The sequence below is a fragment of the Microcaecilia unicolor genome, chromosome 3 (genome assembly GCF_901765095.1).
Source record: "Microcaecilia unicolor chromosome 3, aMicUni1.1, whole genome shotgun sequence".
Taxonomy (NCBI): domain Eukaryota; kingdom Metazoa; phylum Chordata; class Amphibia; order Gymnophiona; family Siphonopidae; genus Microcaecilia; species Microcaecilia unicolor.
The window spans coordinates 345,454,650-345,476,117 of NC_044033.1; the positions used below are offsets into that span (position 1 = coordinate 345,454,650).

Here is a 21,468-nt window from a genome sequence, read left to right on the forward strand (position 1 = left end):
ATCACACCAGCAATCCTGTTCTCTAGTTTGGGAGAAGGCAGTCCAGGTAGTAACAGACAAGACAGCACTATTTTTTGATGGGAACAAAGTTGAGGGTAATCAGTAGCCCTCAGCTACCCTGGTAAGTATTTCAGATTTGCTCTGGGATGGAATTCCCCTGCAGGACCTGTCATCAGCTCAAATGTCACTAACCGCATCATCAGTCAGAGGAATTTTCTGAACCAACCACATTTGGGACCCTGAAGAGTAAAGGACTTGAAGAAGTAGCTATGGCTCTATTAAGGGTAAGTGGGGCACCTTCATGAATGGATGACATAGTACCTCAGTGAAACTCCAAGACAACAAATTCTTCAGCTGAAGAGAGAAAAGCAGGAGGACTGAATATCCTGGTAGAGCTATAACTGACATCAAGTGTGCTACGCATGTTCCTGCTGGACGCCTGGATATGCCCAGGTCTGTTTTCTGAAGGGTCAGTCAAGAGGGTACTTCACCTTTTTCCCAAGTCAGATGATCCCTTTCTGGAGGATCCCTTCCTTTATTCTAGACTGATAGGAGAATAGAGCAACATAACAAGGATGCTTAATGTCAGGTGATACAACATTTGATGGTGCAAAAGAGTACCACATAGGAGACTTATGTTGGAGTTTGAAGCATCTAAAAGTTGAGTTTTTGGGGAACACTGTTCCACTTAAAGGATCTGATCTTCAACCTTCGTCAAAAGCACACAAAATAGGGAAGAACCAATGGCTGACCAATAGATAAAAGGAAACCAGAGGTTAAATATAAATGTTTTATTCAATGACATTTGACTCAATATAGAGCCATATTTCAGCAAAACAGTGCCTGGTTCAGGAGTCTGTGTATCTGATGAACACGTTACCTTGGGTGCTGAGCCCCCCAAAACTTACTCCCCACAACTCTAGACCACTACCATAGTCCTAAGGGGTGAAGGGGCGCCTACATGTGGGTACAGTGGGTTTTGGGGGGGGGTTGGACGGCTCCCATTTACCACCGCGACGGAAAGCAGTTGGCGCCGGCCAAAATCAGCTTTCGATTATACCGATTTGGCTGGATTCAGGAGATGGCCAGCCATCTCCCGATTTGTGTCAGAAGATGGCCAGCAATCTCTTACGAAAATAGTGACAATTATATGCAAGTACTTTCTCTGGCTCTAGAGGGCTCACAATCTAAGTTTTTTTTTTGTTTTTGTTTTTTTGTACCTGGGGCAATGGAGGGTTAAATGACTTGTCCAAGGTCATAAGAAGCTGCAGTGGGAAATGAACCCAAGTTGTCAAGATGAAAGCCTGCTGCACTTACCATTAGGCTACTCTTCCACTCCACAAATCCATACTTCAAACAATTCCCTAAGTATTAGATTTGTTGCCTTCTTGAAACATTTGGAAAAGTATGCTGTGAATGTGGAATGCTGAAAGAAAGTGTGGTGTACCGGTTAATCTTCCGTCTCCACTAAATCAGAGTATAATTAGCCTCCTCCCTCTTTCCATGAGCATCAATGAGTAGGCTTTCTCTACTTTACATTAGTTGAATGTTTATATATGCAGGCTACTCAGAATTGCTCCTTAGAAAGCCTTGTTTTTGCATGACCCTTATATCCTTCTCTTAGATCACATGTGGCACACCAGCTCATCATTTGTGTACATGTTTCTTGTATCATGCTATAACATCATATTTATAATGGAACTATTGCACCTTAACTAAAGGCATTATAAAGGAATGTCTGTGCATGATATTAAGCTACTCTGATATTGCTGACATCCATGGATGCAACGTGCCAGTAGCCATGCTGCTCCTGGCGAAAACTGGGATTGTTGTAGCCTGTGATCATTTCTATTGAAGCAATAATGGAAATATCAAAAAATAATGGGCTTGATATTCAGCCAGTCACAGTCAGCATTTTGCTAAGCGCTGCCAGCTTTATTCACAGATATTCAATGCCAGGCGATATCCGGTCTCTGGCACTGAATATCCAGTTGTATGCAGCCAGTTAAAATTTATGAGTTTAAGTGCAATATTCAGCACTTAACCGCATAAGATGAACCAGATAAAGATAAGACTTTGTGGTCATATTTATGGGGTCACCTGATCCGGTTAAGTGCTGAATATCGGCATTTATCCGCGTAAGTTCTGACCCTGTCCCCAGACTGCCCACAGAATAACTAGTTTTGTTTTTAGCAGTTAGTGCTGCTATTCAGCAAACCCTAACCAGTTAAATGCCTCTGAATATCAGTGGATAGCCCAATACAGGCAATTTAAATGGCCAGGAGCCCTTTCTGGCCATTTAAATAGCTTTGAATATCCACCCAATGTTTTGTGTGTGGTGACAAAATCCCAAAGGTCTCAGTGGATCTGAAAATGGGATCTGTGTGGCCTCCATAGCTGATGTGAAAAGTCATCTACTATTCCTTGCACCGGTTCAGTAAAAGGTATCAAGACTTCCACAGACCTCAATCTAATACCCAGTGTCAGTTTTGTTTTTGAGAATAAATTGTTTCCAGTATTAACATTTTAAATATTTTCTCTTCTGTTTCATAGTCCCTTCACAGTAAAGCAAGCTCTCACCGTCAGAAAATTGAAAAAATATCAGAACAGCAGCAAAATAAGTACCTAGAGCTTTATACCATTTTACCTTCAGAGCTATCTTTACAGTTAGCAGAAGTATCATTAGTCCTTGGAACCATATGTGAACAGGTAAATCTGTAGAAATATTATAGACATCTGCAATATTAGTTTTAGTTGAGTTTTTGTGCTTCATTTGATTAGGACTGATCATTTTCAAAAAGCATTTGAACTAAAGACACTACCCCCCGATATTCAGCCAGTGGCAGGTAGCACAGTTAGCTGCCGCCGCTTACCCTGGATCTTCAATGCTGGACTGTTGAATATCCAGTTTCCGTTTTGGCTGCGGCAACTTAGCCAACTAAGCAAATATTCAGTGCTAACCGGTGAAGTTAATAGAGGTTAAAGATAGGCCACTTAAATAGCAGGCCTATCTTAGCCGCTCATTTTATCCAGTTTAGTGCTGAATATCAGTGGTTAGCTGGCTAAGTCGCACGGCCAGCTGCTAAGTACTAAATGTTCAGTGGATATAACCAACTATCCCACGCTGAATATTAGCACTGAGGGGCCCTTTTACTAAGCAGCGGTAGGCTCTACGTGCATGCAGGCATGCGCCAAAATGAGACTACCAACAGGCCAGCAGTAATTTCAGATTTGGTACGTGGCCAGGACTCCTAAATGAGTTATTTATTTATTTCCTCCTACGCATGCCAGTTTCAGCGGTAATCAGCACTTGGCACACGCCAACCGGTCCCCATGCGTGTAGCACATGAAGCTTTATTGCTAGATCAATGGGTGGCATTAAGGGCTCAGGCTGGTTTTGGGCACACACTGGTTTCATTTTTACCGCAGGCCCTTTTCCCGTCCCATTAAAAAAAAAAAAAACTGGTCCAGCGCACACCCAATACACGCAAGCCACTTAAGACCCCTTAGCTGGCTAAGCGCTATGTAACTGGCCAGGAATCATTCCTGGCCGGATAAATGGCGCTGAATAATGTGCCCAGACTGAATTCATGTGCATGCAGTATCAGCTTAGGAATGTTGCTATGATAGGTAAACTTTAGTTTGGCTGCAGTGTTGGACTTGCTCAGCTCATTATTCAGCTCTAGGTTCTCTGCGAGGCCAGGTTCAGGCTCAGACTCTCGCCCCAGAATTTCCCTTCACCCTGTGTCTGCAAATCATGGGGAAGGTAGACTGTTAGGAATCCCACCCTCTCTCTCTCTTGAGCTGATCCTCCACAAATGCTTTTAAAGTGCTCTCTGAACTATCAGTATTGCTGTACCTTGTTCAGAGACTGCAGTATTTCCATCATGTGGTCTAGAAATGTGCAATGAAAAAATTTTCACTTTCATTTTTCAGGCCCTCCCCCTATTTTTGGACTCTTTTTTTGGTTCATTTCACACATTCTAATTGATAATATTTTTTAATGATCGTTAAAACTTGTTAACCTGTGTTAAATGACTCTATTCACATTAATTTGTAAGTTAATACAATCACTTTTGCAGACACTGAGGGCCCTGTTTACTAAGGCGCACTAATGTTTTAGCATGCGCTAATAGAGACGCCCAATATATTCCTATGGGCATCTCTAGCATTAGGGCCTGCTAATTTTTAGTGTGCGCTAAAAGGTTTGTGCACCTATAGCACAGCTCAGTAAACAGGGTCCTGAATTTAACGTCAAATATTTTTTAGTCATCTCAATCATAGATACAAATTTAACAAAAAATGCTGCATGCCAAGTAACATCAAAAACTTTTACAGTATGACAGTTTTCAAATATATCCCCCCCCACACACATTAAATCCAGATATTTCTGATACACCACATACTCGGAATACTGTACAGATCATATGGTCAAAGTGTTGAGAAGACACTGATATTTTTTTAAAAGTGCAGTAGCAAATGCATATATAGGGTTGCCTGCCCTAAGCTGAAATCAGCACCTGAGAGAGACTGGGTCTCTTTATTCTCAATATATCCCCTACTCCCACATAACCCCATCCAGTCTATAAAACTGTATATTGTCTGCTTATTGCTTAATGGCAAGTTGAAAAGTGAAAATGTTCTATCACAGTGTATGTTGTGTTTGCTGCACAACAGCTATAGCAACTAGCAGTTAGATCTAATTTGAGAACAACAGTTCCATTTATCTGAATGTCATGTGAGCATTCTTGAAGTATGTAGTAAAGGCAATTACTCATTCTTTTTATATATCAGATTAAGGCAAAAGAGAAAGAAACCCAGCAGAGCAGAGCACTGAATCAAGAATTCAAAGAAAAAATTCAGGAGATAGCCAAGGAGCTGCAGACTGTTACAGTGAAGTTGAAAGAAAAGTCTAACAATATAGTCCAAGCTAAAAAGGACCAAAAGGTAAGAACATATGAGCTTGAAAATCCACAAAAGAGGTTTGCTGTCTTCGAAAGCTAATAAAAAAAATGTATTGTTAGCCCAATAAAAAAGGTATCATTTTCTTTTCTTTTCTATGTTTTGTTTTATTTCTATTTATTACCTTTAAAAGTGGACTAACATGGTTACCACATCACTTTACTCATAAAAGGGCACCAATGCCAAAGCTGGGAAAAGGTGCCTATTTGTAATTACCACACACACAGATCAAAAATACTGCTTGCTGATACTGATAACCTCAAAAACTATACTAGCAGTTCCGTGGTGTCTATACTAGATAGGGGGAAAAGTCTCAACCACTGCGGCAAAAAAAATCTCAGTCGTTAATTGCACTCAGAAAAAAGTCATCATAGACTAAAAAACCCCCGTGGTGTTCTTTGTTGATTGAGAGTTTTTTGCCGCAGTAGTTGATACTTTTCCCCCTATCTAGTATAGACACTACGGAACTGCTAGTATAGTTTTTGAGCCTATTTTATAATGCCAACATGAACGTCTATGGGACCCTTTTACTAAAGGCTTGCCGCACACAAATCCGGAATTACCACCGGGCTACCGCAGGAGCCCGGCGGTAGTTCCCACCCCCAGTGTGCACCATTTCCAGTGCTACAAAAAATATCTTCTATTTTTGTAGTGCCGGGGCTTACCTGGAGGTAAGCGGTTACCGTTGGATTAGCACAGGAGACCCTACCGCCATCTCAATGGATAACGGTAAGGGCTCCTCCCCGAAACGGCTGTGTGGTAAGTAGCCATTTCTTCTCCTCAAAAAAGACAGCCTTTTACCCGCTGCGATAAAACGGGGCCGCAGCGTGCATCAAAAATACGAGCTGACACTAGTGCAGGCCCCCCCTTTTACCACAGCTTAGTAAACGTGCCCCATGAGCCTTTATAAAATCGGTATCCAGAGCCAGCCCCAGCAGCACACAAATTTACACTTGCTTCAAAGACGGTATAAGTGTATGTGCATGCGTTATATATATTTATCTATTCAGTTACATATAAGGGGAAGAGCAATTTGCTTATGCTCCTGCATTAAGCATTTAAAATGCATTGCATAAAATATTCAATTGCAATGCAGAAGTTTATAATATTATAAGTAAGTATTATAAAGACAACTAGGTAGCAACTTTTCTTTATAAAATACTGCTATAAGTGATAATGAGTGTGACTGTTGGGGAGACTGGTTGATGGACTGTTCATCTTTATCTGCTGTCATTTACTATGCTTCTATGTAAGTGCCAGAAATTGCACTTACATTGCAGTCGCAGACATGTACATGCCTATAATTTACATATGCATATAAATTAATTTATTTTAATAATCAATCACATACATGGGTTCTCCACTCAAACTCTGACCCTTTTCACATTTACCTACAACATACGTGCCATCATGTCGAACTGCATATTTTTATATGTAGGTTAGAATTTTATAAGAGCTCCCACATGAGCAAAAATGACTTTAGAAAATTGCTCCCCCATGTGTCCATAGCGCAGTGTTCTTCAATGCAAAGCCCGAGGGTCAATGGTGGCCGCTATTGTCTTTAGGACAAAATCACAAAAAAAGAATCAATCCAACTACAAAAAATATGTATAAGGTTCCAAAGGACCTGTACTTAAAATTCAATAAACTTTTTATCTAAATAAATTTTTAAGGAAGGCAAAGGAAAATTCAATATAGGCTGTAATCCACAGCCAAGCTTAGGGGCCCTTTTACTAAGCAGTGTAGGCACCTACATGTGCCCAACTTGCGCCAATTTGGAGTTACTGCCCAGCTACCACGTGGCCCTTGCAGTAATTTCATTTTTGATGCACGTCCGCTACATGCGTCCGAAAAATAATTTTTCTTTTTGGCACGTCAGCTACGCACGTTAAATGCCATTTGATGCGCTTAGGTCATTACCACCCAGTTAACGCGTGAGACATTACCGCTAAGTCAACGGCTGGCGGTAAGGTCTCAGACTCAAAATGGACACGCGCCAATTTTTATTTTGCCGCAGGTCCATTTTCGGCAAAAATAAAAAAAGAGGCCTTTTTTACAGGCACGCTGAATAATGGATTTGCGCGCACCCAAAACCCAGGCTTACACTACCACAGGCCATTTTTCAGTGCACTTTAGTAAAAGGACCCCTTAATCTCAGCGAGTAGAGCCAAAGATTTCGGCTCACTTAGGGGTCCTTTTAGTAAGGTGTGCTGAAAAATGGGCTGCGGTAGGGTATGCGCGTGTTGTGGATGAGCGCAGAATCATTTTTTAGTGCACATATAAAAAAGGCCATTGACTTAGCGGTAAGGTCTCTCACGTTAACTGTGCGGTAATCGCCTATGCGCATCAAGTTGGAGTTACCGCTCGATTTTCGCCACGCATCAGAAAATAAACTATATTTTCTGGCGCGTGTAGCAGACGCACGTAAAACATGAAATTACCGCAAGGGCCATGCGGTAGCTGGGCGGTAACTGAATTGACGCACATTGGGCGCGCAGAGGTGCCTACGCGGCTTAGTGAAAAAGCCCCTTAAAAAGCTCCATACATCATTCATTTTCATATCTTTATCTTTATTATTTTTTATATATCAAACAATAATTGTGAGAAGCTAAACAGTTCCACAAGGAATCTAATAAGCATAAAAACACAATGTCCATTGACTGAAAATTTTTCAAAGTAACAATCATCAAATATCCAAAAATGAAAAGCACCTGTATTTCCAAAAAGCAGTCAGAAGCGCTACTTATCTCAATGCTTGATGCAAGATAGTTTGCCACTATTTCATAAACTGCTCCAAGATGTCCAACAGAGAACCCCATTTTAAAACTCCTTCGTCAGGGATGCCAGGGATGTGCTATATTACTTGGAAACCAGCAACAGATCTTCCATATAGAAGAAAACGGCATTTATCAGTAGACAAAAAAAAGAACGCATTTGGAAAAGCTCAGAACCTTGAGGATACCTAAGTTTGAAGGTGGGCTGATGGGGATGGATATCATTGACACACACTGGTCAGTAGTGTTGTGGCCCTACATGGGAAGTTAGTAGGTGGCTCTCCTTCAGCTCATTAGAATCCAAAGTGGCCCCAGCTTAAAAATTAATGAAGTCACTGCCATAGAGTATGAAATGGTGAATGATGTATCTCCTTGAGAAGCAGTCTTTGAGTCTCTTGTCTATTGTCTCCACTAATTCTTGTATAAATGGACACCCCTAGAGCAGGTGACAAGTTCTCTCTTCAGCCCTGCAGCCCACTGGGTTGAAAGCAAAATTTGTTTTCATAATCACAGTGCCTTGCAATTTATAGAAAAATGAAAAGCTCATAGATTTGTCAGTTAACATATATTTCCCATATTCTCCATTTTTTACCAAATTTCAGACCATTAAGGCTTCCCTAAAATCATTGTTTATTTTTGTTCTCTTGTTCTCCTTTCAGACCTCCCCCCCCCCTTTTTTTTGTTTCCTCCATTTTCTACTTGAGAGGTAATATGTATCATTAGCAGCTGGTGCTTCCATCAGTTGTAGCTCCCAGATTCTATATAGGTCACCCAAATTTGGGCGCAAGGGCAGATGCACATGCAAATTAATTAATGACATGTTAACAATGTATAATTGGTGTTAATTGACAACAATTTACATTTGTGTGTGCATCTGCCCTAGTTACTATTCTAAACTTACCCACCCAATCACTTCCTTCTTCTTCTTCCCCTTACTTAATCTCTACACATTACTAATTGTATCTGATATCCTGGAATGACAATGTCATAACTAAACTATGTAAGCCACATTGAGCCTGCAAATAGGTGGGAAAATGTGGGATACAAATGCAATAAATAAATAACATCTGCGCCTAACTTTTCTAGTGCAAATTCAAGAGGCTATGGCTATGGGAGGGGTAAGGATAGATTAAGTGGGCTTTCTTAGAAGTTAGGCACAATGTTATATCTCCGAGGAGGAAACCGCCCGCCTTCTTTCCTCCTCAAAATGCAAATTCAAGAGGCTATGGCTATGGGAGGGGTAAGGATAGATTAAGTGGGCTTTCTTAGAAGTTAGGCACAATGTTATATCTCCGAGGAGGAAACCGCCCGCCTTCTTTCCTCCTCAAAATGCACCACTTGTTCCTCTGATCCCATCCCCACCAACTTACTTAACACCATCTCTCCTACTATCACCCCCTCCATCTGTCATATCCTCAACCTCTCTCTCTCCACTGCAACTGTCCCCGACACCTTCAAGCATGCTGTAGTCACGCCACTCCTCAAAAAACCATCACTAGACCTTACCTGTCCCTCCAACTACCGCCCCATCTCCCTCCTACCCTTCCTCTCCAAGACACTTGAGCGCGCAGTCCACAGCCGCTGCCTTGATTTTCTCTCCTCTCATGCCATCCTTGATCCGCTTCAATCCGGTTTTCGCCCTCTTCACTCGACAGAAACAGCACTTTCTAAAGTCTGTAATGACCTGTTCCTTGCCAAATCCAGAGGCCACTACTCCATCCTCATCCTCCTGGATCTATCCGCCGCTTTTGACACTGTCAATCATGACTTACTTCTTGCCACACTGTCCTCATTTGGGTTCCAGGGCTCTGTCCTCTCCTGGTTCTCCTCCTATCTCTCCCACCGCACCTTCAAAGTTCACTCTCATGGATCTTCCTCCACCCCCATCCCCTTATCTGTTGGTGTTCCCCAGGGATCGGTCCTTGGACCCCTTCTCTTCTCAATCTACACCTCTTCCCTGGGCTCCCTGATCTCATCTCATGGTTTCCAGTATCATCTCTATGCTGATGACACCCAACTGTATCTCTCCACACCAGACATCACCGCGGAGACCCAGGCAAAGGTATCGGCCTGCTTATCCGACATTGCTGCCTGGATGTCCAACCGCCACCTGAAACTGAACATGTCCAAGACCGAGCTTATCGTCTTTCCACCAAAACCCACTTCTCCTCTTCCTCCACTTTCTATCTCAGTTGATAACACCCTCATCCTCCCCGTCTCATCTGCCCGCAACCTCGGAGTCATCTTTGACTCCTCTCTTTCCTTCTCTGCGCATATCCAGCAGATAGCCAAGACCTGTCGCTTCTTCCTCTTTAACATCAGCAAAATTCGCCCTTTCCTCTCTGAACACACCACCCGAACTCTCGTCCACGCTCTCATTACCTCTCGCCTGGACTACTGCAACTTACTCCTCACCGGCCTCCCACTTAGCCATCTATCCCCCCTTCAGTCTGTTCAGAACTCTGCTGCACGTCTCATATTCCGCCAGAACCGATATACTCATATCACCCCTCTCCTCAGGTCACTTCACTGGCTTCCGATCAGATACCGCATTCAATTCAAGCTTCTCCTTCTTACCTACAAATGCACTCAGTCTGCTGCCCCTCACTACCTCTCTACCCTCATCTCCCCTTACGTTCCCGCCCGTAACCTCCGTTCACAGGATAAATCCCTCCTCTCAGTACCCTTCTCCACCACCGCCAACTCCAGGCTCCGCTCATTCTGCCTCGCCTCACCCTATGCTTGGAACAACCTTCCTGAACCCTTACGCCAAGCCCCCTCCCTGCCCATCTTCAAGTCTTTGCTTAAAGCCCACCTCTTCAATGCTGCGTTCGGCACCTAACCCTTACCGTTCAGTGAATCCAGACTGCCCCAATTTGACTGCCCCTATCGGACCGACCGTTCACTTGTCTATTAGATTGTAAGCTCTTTGAGCAGGGACTGTCTCTCTTTGTTAAATTGTACAGCGCTGCGTAACCCTAGTAGCGCTCTAGAAATGTTAAGTAGTAGTAGTAGTAGTAGTTATAGAATACTGTAATTTTCCCATGCACCTGCTGAAAATTAGGCACCAGCATGAATTCTTGCTAAGCTAGTGTTCTATAAAGGGTGCTCACCACAGAGTGCCCTTTGGAGTGGAGGAGTAGCCTAGTGGTTAGTGCAGCGGACTTTAATTCTGGTGAACTGGGTTCAATTCCCACTGCAGCTCCTTGTGACTGTGGGCAAGTCACTTAACCCTCCATTGCCCCGGGTATAAATAAGTACCTGTATATACTATGTAAACCACTTTGAATGTAGTTGCAAAATACCACAGAAAGGCGGTATATCAAGTTCCCATTTCCCCCTTTACAGAATACTAGTTTAGGGCGGATCTCTCCAGTGCCTAACTTTCAGTGCCATTTACTGAACCCAGCCCATTGTGCCTCACTCAATAAAGATATTATCCATGTGCTGAAAAGGGGGAAAATTATTTGTTTCAATGTCTAATTGCTGTTCTGATTCATTTCCTTGACTGGAAAATTTCAGTACCCAGCAAAGTCTTTTTCCTCATCTTTGTTAATTAAAAAACCCTGTTTTTCTTTACTTTTTTCCTGTTTTCCAGGGCCTCTATGAAGAGCTGGACAGATGCAATATAAAATTAGTAGAACTGGATGTAGAAATACAGGACTTTGTGGAGCAGAATGCCCTGCTGGCTAAACAGCTCATGGACAAAACAGGGGGGCTGACGGAGCTCTACCAACAGGCTATTAGGCAAGCTGAGTACAGGGCAGCCAAACTCAAACAGGTACTGGCATGCAGCCTAGAATGATGATAAGCCTCTGATCTCTACAGAGCTGTTTGTTTCATTTCTCTGCTACATTAGCACCTAATGTCATATGCACAAATTTACATCTCCAAATATTATGCAAATTTATGTGGGCATTCTCCCTCTGATTCTATAAATGGTGCCCAAAGATAGGCACACAATTATGGAATAGGGTCCCTTGCGTGCATAAACTAATTGGCTCAATTGATATCAATAATTGGCCTTAAGCACTAATTTGCATTAATTAGGAGTTATGCTCATAACTGATCTAGATTCAAATAGGCTGGAGTGGTCTTTGAAGGCAACTCCAGTAGTTGAAACATAAGGACAGAGCCAGGTGCACTTCTACGGTCTATGTCCCAGAAAGACCATGATCAAGTATAGAATCTCATGTTCATTGTTGATTTTAATCTTGAATTGATAATGAATGTGACTGCCGGGCAGACTGAATGGACTGTTCAGGTCTTTATCTGCTGTCTCTAACTATGTTACTATGCCCCTATACTTATAGATAGCCCTCCTATTTCCTATAGCATGTATCTCCTAAAGGGGTGTGGCCATGGAAGGGGCATTTGCGAATCAGGGGCAGGCCAGCATTTAAGCCCGGTTTTATAAAACACAATGCCAGTGGGTACACACGAGCATTTACACCAGCCTTTGGCTGGCATACATGCTCGCACCTGAAGTTAGGCACAAGAATGCGGATTTAAGCTAGTATTGTATAACAGCAGTTCCATGCAGAACTGCCGGTATAGAACATGTGTTTAATGCCCTGTAACTCAGCGGTGTATGTGTGTACTTTCATATTTAATAAATTACGTATGTGTATCAAAAACCTGCCTCCACCCAAATTATACCACAGGGAATGCCTAAAGAATGTGTGATCATTTCCTGCACATCTACAGCCTTACAGTTTTCTTAAATTGCTTTTCCACATCAAAAATATGCTTTATAAAATTATTCCCAGGGGAACAATAAAACTGGAACCTCTGTTAAGATCTTTACACTTTTTGACTTCTCAGTTTCTTTCTGTTTTTTGATACTTTAGTTATATTATGCTAGTGTAGACATTGTCATAATTTTCTATTTCTTTTCCTCTTTCATTGTTGCTTCTCAGACCTCCTTGGCAGCATATTTTTAGCACGAACCACTATTAACTTAAAAAAAAACCTGATTTATGTTAGTTCAGAAATGACTGAAAAATTGTAACTGGCATAAAAGTGGTTGAGGATGGGCCCATGCAAATTGTCTGTTTTATTATTAATATGCACTTGTGCAGAATTCAGTTGAGGCCTTGCTTTTAATTTCCCAGTCTGGAACGCATTTGGATGAGTACAATGAAATGCTGGAGTTCATCACGAAGTGGATCAACAAGGCCAAGATACTGGTACACTGTCACATCTCGTGGAATTCAGCTTCTCAGCTTCGTGATCAGTTCATGGCTCATAAGGTGTCACTTTAATTTATTTGTTGTTGTTTTTTTTTTTTTTTAGTATTTGGCATCAGTTACCAAAAGGAAGTTTCAGACATTCATGCAGAATTGACTTTTGGGGTTGTCTGACCTCTACAGCCACGCAGTGTGCCTTGCATGGAAGGAAACCACTATACTGGCACCACCTTCTCAACCTGCACACATCCTTGATGGAGTGGATAACTTGAGGAAGGACTTAGCAAAGCTAGAGGAATGGTCTGGAATTTGGCAGCTAAGATTTAATACTAAAAAAAATGCAAGGAACAGTGCAGTTTAGAGAGCGAAGAACGTTTGTGCACAAAAGAGGAGTGGGACTTGAATGTGATCGTATGTGATGATCTTAAGGTGGACAAACAGGCGAACGCTAGAAGGATGCTTGGGTGCATAAGGAAAGCAATGACCAGTAGGAAAAAGCAGTCTTCATCATAGAGTATATAGGGACATAAGAACATAAGCATTGCTATACTGGGACGGACCGAACATCTATCAAGCCCAGTATCCTGTTTCCAACAGTGGTCAATTCAGGTCACAAGTACCTGGCAACATCCCAGAACAGTAAAACAGATTTTATGCTGCTTATTCAAGAAATAAGCAGTGCATTTTCCCAAGTCCATCTTAATAATGGACTATGGACTTTTCTTTTAGGAAATTATCCAGACCTTTTTAAACACTGCTAAGCTAATTGCTTTTACCACATTCTGTGGCAATGAATTCCAGAGTTTAATTACACGTTGAGTGAAGAAATATTTTCTCTGATTTGTTTTAAATTTACTACTTAGTAACTTCATTGCATGCTCCCTAATCCTAGTATTTTTGGAAAGAGTAAACAAGCTATGTACCTCTACCTGTTCCACTCCACTCAGTATTTTATAGGCCTCTATCATATCTTCCCTCAGACTTAAAGATCTCAATATGTATACTTTGGAGGAAAGGCAGGAGAAGGGAGGACATGCAGCAAAAATGCACAGGAGGCGAGTGTCTTTCAATTGAAAGGAAGCTCTGGAACGAGGGGGCATAGGATGAGGGTTAAAGGGGATATATTCAGAAGTATCCTGAAGAAATACTTTTTCACGGAAAGGGTAGTGAATTCATTGAATGGCCTTCCGGTGGAAGTGGTGGAGATGAAAACAGTGTCTGAATTCAAGAGCGCTTGGGTCAAGTACATAGGATTTCTAAGGAAGTGATAAGGAGAGTAGATGGCATGGATGGGCAGAATAGCATTTTTCCATGTTTCTGATGCTCAGTCCCTGCACTCACTCACAACCTGTAGCTTCTGTTACACTCAGAATCAGCTCCATGTAATTCCCTCCAAGCTACATCAGATATACTTAGAAGAGAGCAGCCTAGAGAGGGACAGAGAAAAAGACCATACATGGAGGTCATTGGGGGAGGAGGTGGTAAAGGGTGAATGTGGCTATTGGGGAGTGGAGGTGGAAAAAGCTGTAAATTGGAGGCTAGGATAGGAGTCTACAGTGACGAAATAGTGGGTTTCTATGCCTGAAAACTATTATTTCATGAAGTGTGTTTATCCTAATTGGCCAGCAGATGGCGCTTGTTTTGAGTTTTTAAGCTGTTGCAGAAAAAGACTCTCTCTCTCTTCCAGTTTCAGCTTATGAAAAGGTATTCTGCAGTTCCATTGAGCAGCTACTTTCAAAATTGATGCCCTGGGCTCTGATTGGCCCTGGATTTCAAATCGAGCCTGAAGGTACTGGATTTTCCCTAGTCTCAGCCAAGGAGCGAAGAGAAAAAGATCTCTTTACTGAGACCCTGTGAGCAACTATTTTTCCTGAACTCCCCAGGTAGTAAACAAATAGATAGTTTTATAATTGATCCATATTCAGTTACCTGTTATTGCGTGCTGATTTTACCTTTTTTTCTGTTCATTGTTCAAGTTCTGTGACAATGAACTTTATTTAGTTTATTGAATCCTGGTTCATGTTTTTGGGTCTGTGAATGCTTTCTGGGAACTGTGGGACCCCTGGAGTGTGGCCCCAGTGTCCTAGAAATCCCCGGGAAATAATCAGAGAGTGAAAGACTAGCCCAGAGTCAAGCGGGATCCAGGCAGTAGGAGGAGGGTGCTAGTATGGAGCACATGCCAATGGTCAGGTAGGCCTGAGCAGTGCTGGGAACAGACCCTCCAGATGGCCGCAGGGTAACCCCAGACAGGTGCTAGGCATTTTGTGACATCTACAAATATATATTTGCCAAAGACCTATAATGTGTTAATCGTGCCCTGACTGTCCAATCACATTTGTGCTCTTAAATGCGGGCCAGCTTGGGGAACATTTGCCCTGTCCGCTGGTGATGACACTTGTAATCCAAGTCTCACGGTCCCTGTTAGCTCAGGTCCCACCTAAGCCACAAAGCACAATTCTCTTCTCACCACCAGATGTGTCAGAGCACCATACACACCACACTTACAGCTCCAGTTCACCTTCAGTCGAGCTTGGGAGCAGGGCCGCTGAGAGACAGGGCTGGGGAGGGCTGCTGACCATCACCCCCCCATCTGTGCTACCGCCACGCTGCACCCCACATTTGGGCTGCCGCCCCCTTACCTTACTATGTATGACTGCTCTTCCCTTGATCAGTCATCTCCTGCTCCTGTGTGCCAGGACCCAGATGACTGCATTAACGTGATAACCTGGGTCACCCGGGTTATCACATTAATATGATCATCTGGGTCCTGGCACACAGGAGCAAGAGAGAGACAGACCCAGAAGCAGGCAGGCAGGAAGAAGCTTACCGGCGCTTGGCCCACTCTTGGAGGCCGGGCCTGGGGAATATTGCCCCCCTGCCCCCTATCTCAGTGGCCCTGCTTGGTAGTGGGTCAATGGTCCAGAATAACAATCCGGGGTGTTGGGAGTTTTAAAAGAAATTTATAGTGATACCTGTCGTAGTCCAGAAGCAACTGCTCTCACTCTCTTTCAAAAATAACCATGCTGCACTCCCAGAATTTGTAGAATGCAAAATAACTTCACTGGAACTTCTGCAACCACCAGCCAACACTTCAACTCTATATACACAGTTCTATTCAAGATGAATTGTAGCAATCTTGACCTCTCTTCCTCTCTCAACAAGTAATTCACAGCTATACATATTTACATACCTCCTGTCCTTTACCCATCCTGTTGTGGCAAAATAAATCCAAGGCAGTTTCCAATACTCCTAGTTTCCAGTACAATTCTGACAGGCACAGGCCCTTTATGCTGTCCTTCTTCCAGTAGTACACCTCTCCGGGCTACACTTCAGCCTTAGGCAGGCTTCCTAATCCCACTTCCAGGCTGGACGCCCCTTGTCCACCTGAAACTCACTCTCCTTCTCCATTGCCACTTATGGGGCAGCAACATCTCTTATAATCAGCCTGAATTTATTTCCTACACTCAGGATCCTCCAGTACTCCCAAGGGTCCTGGCAGGGGTACAGGCAACCAAAGACCTCTTGTACCTCCTTACAACTCCTTTTATTAAACTCAAACTCCACCGCTCTTGTCACTCTATACAGGGAAACACTTTCTCTCTACAACTTATTTCAACCTCACCCCTTGTGGCTGGGCTACCTCCCAACCAGGGACATCTCACACTCCAGCCCACTGGCAGGGACCCCACCCCCCAGGGCTTCTGGAAATACCAGCACCAACGTTTCCAACTCAGCTTGATTCCCGCAAATTTGGGCTTTTTTTTTTAAGGACTTGCAGGGTTTTTTTCTGAATTCATGGGTAGATTGTTTTTAGGCTTGTTGGCACTGTCAGCACATGTGAGCAGAACAACTCACATATGCTGCCAATGGCATGAGCCACAACTCTGGCATCTCACGTATGAATAAGCTGAGGTCTCCTGGGGTGGGACACCAGGCGCTAACAGTGCACAGCCGGTGTACAGAAGAGGGTCAGGGTAAGCACCGCTTCCAGTTCCTCTAATGCCCGGTAGTTGTAAGGGAAATAGCCGGGGGAGTTGTCACAAAACGCCTAGCCACCCACCTGGGGCTACCCCACAGCCACTTAGAGGGTCTATCCCCAGCACAGCTCAGGTCTGCCTGCACCTACTGCTTGTGCTGTATTCTGTCTCCCTCCTCCCACCGACTGGGTCCCAACCACCTCTGGGCGAGTCTCCTGCTCTCAAATTATCCCCAGTGATTCCTATGTTACTGGGGCCACACTCCAAGTGGTCCCACAGTTCCTAGAAAGCACCCACAGACAAACACACAAACCACCAGGATTCTTAGTCAGTCCAGACAAGCAGAGGCAATAAACTAAAAATGTTTGTCATGAAAAATTAGAACCATGAACAGAAAAGGTGCAATCAGCACAACAATAACAGATAACTGAAGTATGAATCAATTATTACAGTATTTAAACATTTGTATACTATCTAAATAGCACCTGAGGAGATCAGGGCATATAGCTGCTCACAGGTTATCAAATATAACTATTTACAGTAAAGAGATCATTCTCTCTCTTCTCCCTGGCTAAGACTGGGGACAAAAGCCAGTACATCCTATATGAATTGAACTCCTGGGCCAATCAGAGCCCAGAACAAGTAGTTTTCAAAAGTGTACTGCATCTCATTTCCAATCTGTGTTAGACTAAAGAAAAACAAACAAACAAACAAAGTCATTTCTCTCGTGCTGCCCAAACTAGGGAAATACACTTCATGAAATAATCAATACAGTTTACAGGCTTAAAACCCACTGTTTTGTCACAGGAGTGTTTTAGCATATGATTAAACTTCACACAAAAAATTAGGCTTATTTTGGGGCTTGATTTTCAATTCATATTGCTTGTTTTGGGCTTATTTGTTTTTAGGGAAAATGCACGACCACCTGGCAACACTGACTTGAACTGCTGACTCAGTACACACTCATGCCTAATTTTTGGCATGCCTTTGAACTTCAAATAATGAAGCATTTGTAATTTCAAAAGCCTATACTACTACCAACAGAAAAATGTGTCCCAGTGGGCAGTGACATGGTGGCATGGTGGTCATGACCCTACAGTATCAGGAACTACAGAAATGGGGAGGAGAGCCAAGGCTTTGTTTATTTGGCCTTCACAACATAAAAGATGCTCTGCTACCCCTGGACAGAGAGACAAGAAAAGGAAACAAAAACCTGCATGGTTATAGTATTGAAATGTCTGATTTAAGAAAGAAAAACTAGATATGTTGTTATCCTTACAGGCAATGCTGGAGGAATCCAGAGAAATTCACAGTGACTTAGAAGCCATGAATGAGAAGATAGACTACCTGACCAGTGTATACTATACAGAAGGGATGACTCAGCAAGTATCAGAACTGGGACGGCAGACGGAAGAATTACAGCAACTCATCAAACTACGTCTGCAGAATCTTCATGATGCTGCTAAGGTATTAGAATTCCCTGCACAAGGCATCAGTCAGCTGCAGCTAAGTTTGTATATAGTCTTAGAGCCTTGCTGCATTGGATGGCTGTTTTATTGCTCATTGTCTACTGCTGACTGCCCAATGACTGTGCTAGCTTCCATCTTTCCTCCTATGCATGAATATAAGATCACACCTTTCCAGCTTGACCATCTGCAGCAGGGGGAAGGGAAGCTGGCAGAATGAGATCTAGGGTAGACGTTAGAAATTTTTTTTTCTATCTTTAAGGGTACTCAAACAGCAGAGCATGGAAGTGATGGCACAAGTTTGACAAAGCTTTGGAATGATATAGGTATAGACTGGATCCTTCGTGGAGAGGTGGATTAGATGGCAGCACGAGGATCCTTTCATTCATTGTTTTGTATATTGCTGTGATTCACACTGTGTAACGAAACTAAGATTTTTGTAAGAAGGGTTCTGTTTACAATATTAGTATTTCTAATACTTTGTAACTATGGACCATATCTACTTTTTTCCCCAAAGACCCAAAATAAGGATAAACACCTTTAGCACACTTTGGCCCTTTCCATCTGCTTAAACAGTATTAACTACGCTTGATGGGTTTTGTCAGGGTGTTGAGCAGGATACTTCATATATTTTAACACTACCGGATATCACCGTCACCTTTAGTACATTGAACCATGACACCTAATTAGATGTTTTTGAAGGAAGCAGGGATCGAGGGTTTGGTCTTGTTTTGATTTAAATTATTTCTTCCCAGTAGGAAGTAGATTAGGATTGATTGCAGTTGTACTTCATTATTTTCTCTAATTACAGGAGTCCCACAGAGATCTGTCCCTTTTGAATTACTTTTCTATATTTATATTTCATCAATTTTTAAGTTGCTTTCAGAACTGGAGGTCAGATATAGATTATATGATCACAAAACCTAGTTTTTTATTCCAATGGATAATTAACACATGCATCTGATTACACACAACTGTGTATTTGGACCACCAAGGTTTGGATGTTCAGACATCAAAACAAATGGGGAAAGCATGCAGAGCACGACTTAGGGAATCCTTTCTAACCCCTTTGCATGTAAATCCGTGTGTGTGTGTGTGGGGTGAGGGTTGTGTGTGGGGTGAGGGGTGTGTGTGGGGTGAGGGGTGGGGGTAGATGTTTGTGTGTATCCATGCCAGGGGCATAGCCACGGGTGGGCCTGGGCCCAGGCCCATTCACTTTGGGCTCAGGCCCATTCAGAACTGTATCCTTGACAGCACCAGCACGGGGGAACAAGCTGGGCTCCATGGTCCTGCATCTCCCTCCCTTCCTTCCCTTAACAAGCCTTTCTCTTAAAATGTTTTCATCAGTGATGGCATCAACTTTCACATGCTGCCTGCGGCTGACCCAGAAACCTCCCCTCTGCCATATCATGCCCAGGCAAAAAAGGAAGTTATATGTAGGGAGTAGGATGCGGCAGAGGGGAGGTTTCTGGGTCAGCCGTAGGCAACGTGCGAGAGTCACTGCCAACCAACCCTTTGAGAGAGACGCTTGTGAAGGTAGATGGGGTGAGTGGGTGGAGATTCGAAATGAAAATCTGACAATGGGAGGGAGGGAAGATAGATAAACAGAGAATTGTTGGATATGGGAGGAGGGGAGCAGAGGGAAGGAAAGAGATCCTGCATGAGGAGGAAGGAGAGGGTGAATCTCTTCATAAAGGTGGTTAAAATACCAATAAATAAAAAAATAAATAAGAGAGATGTTGCATGGAGAGGGGGGAAAGAAAGATGTTAGACCCAGGATGCAAAAGAGAGAGAGAGAGAGAGGGATGATTTTAGATATAGGGGGTGGAAGAGAGAGAGGGAGAGGTGCATAGGAGGGAGAAAGGAGTGAAGGAGAGATGCTGGACAATAGGTAGGAGAGAATACAGAAGGAAAAATGCTGGACCATGGGGGATGTGGGCAGGAGGGAAGGGACGGGAAGAAGCTGGGAAGGGGAAGTGGAAGGAACAGGAAGATGTCAGACTATGAGGGTGGGGAGGGGAGAAAGACGCCGAGAATGATGGAACCATGTGGGAGAAGCCGGTGAGAGGGAATGAAATGAGAAGAGGATAGTGACTACAGGGGGTAGAAATATAATAATGGGGAGTAGATGAAAGGGAATGGAAGGCTGGGGAAGGAGTGAGATGGAGAATGGGAGAGCTAGTGGGTGAGGGAGAGATGGAATTTGATATGTAGTTGAAAAGTAAAAAGGAGGGGAGTGAGAAAGAGGGTGAAACTTGAGTGAACAGACAGGCAGTAAAGGAAAAAAAAGAGAAGAGCTAAAAAGGAAAGATTGATATGTCAGAAGCAGGTGTAGTGAGAGCAGGTGAGAGGAGAAGAGACAAATGGACAGCAGCTGCTTGAAGAATTATTAGCAGAAAATAGACAGGAAAGAAGAAAAGAGAAACTGGAACCAACATGATGGAAAATTAAAATGTCCAGACAACAAAGGTAGAAAAAAAAGCATTTTATTTTGAATGAATTAAGTGGAACATGGTTTATAATCCTTGATATACCGCTCTTCCTTAAACTAATAATAAAGCAGTTCATAATATAAAATCAAACAGGTAAAATCATATCTAAGGAATGTCATATAATAACAGAAAAACACAAATATAGTATAGTTATTAGAGTATAAAATATGATACTAGTAATGACATCAAGTAACAGATAGCTAATATACTACACAGAGAAACTCGCAAAGATCAGTGAATCCTGGAAGAGATAGACCTGTAAAGTTGTAAGTTGTAGATTTTCTTAAATAATATGTTAGTTTGGGGAAAATTTCATAGCAGATGTCTTTGTCTTGTGTTCATTAGAAAAGGAAATGCATTTTATGGTTTTATTCCTCCAATGTTGCAGTACATACCGCTCAGTTCAATTTTTGTGATCCCTTGCTCTGTATGTGATGAGGATCTGTCCGTGTGATAGTAATGACTGAGATGGGGAGATTGGAGGGGAGACAGGGAGGAGATGGGATTGAGAGGGGTCCTAGCAAGTCAGACACCAGCCTTGACCCTTGCTGGAGCTGGTGGGGCTCTCCAAACATTATCAGCCGAGGACTTTCTTAAAAGGTGGCCAG

At 42.9% G+C, this 21,468-nt stretch overlaps 1 protein-coding gene across 1 annotated transcript in view; it reads left to right on the top strand.

The window, feature by feature from the left end:
- Positions 1-21,468, top strand: part of SYNE1 (spectrin repeat containing nuclear envelope protein 1) — a 982,166-nt gene that overhangs the window by 582,397 nt on the left and 378,301 nt on the right. Inside the window, 5 exon segments of the mRNA XM_030198470.1 lie at positions 2,554-2,709; positions 4,795-4,947; positions 11,335-11,517; positions 12,851-12,988; positions 18,184-18,369. Coding sequence (XP_030054330.1) covers positions 2,554-2,709; positions 4,795-4,947; positions 11,335-11,517; positions 12,851-12,988; positions 18,184-18,369 — 816 coding nt within the window.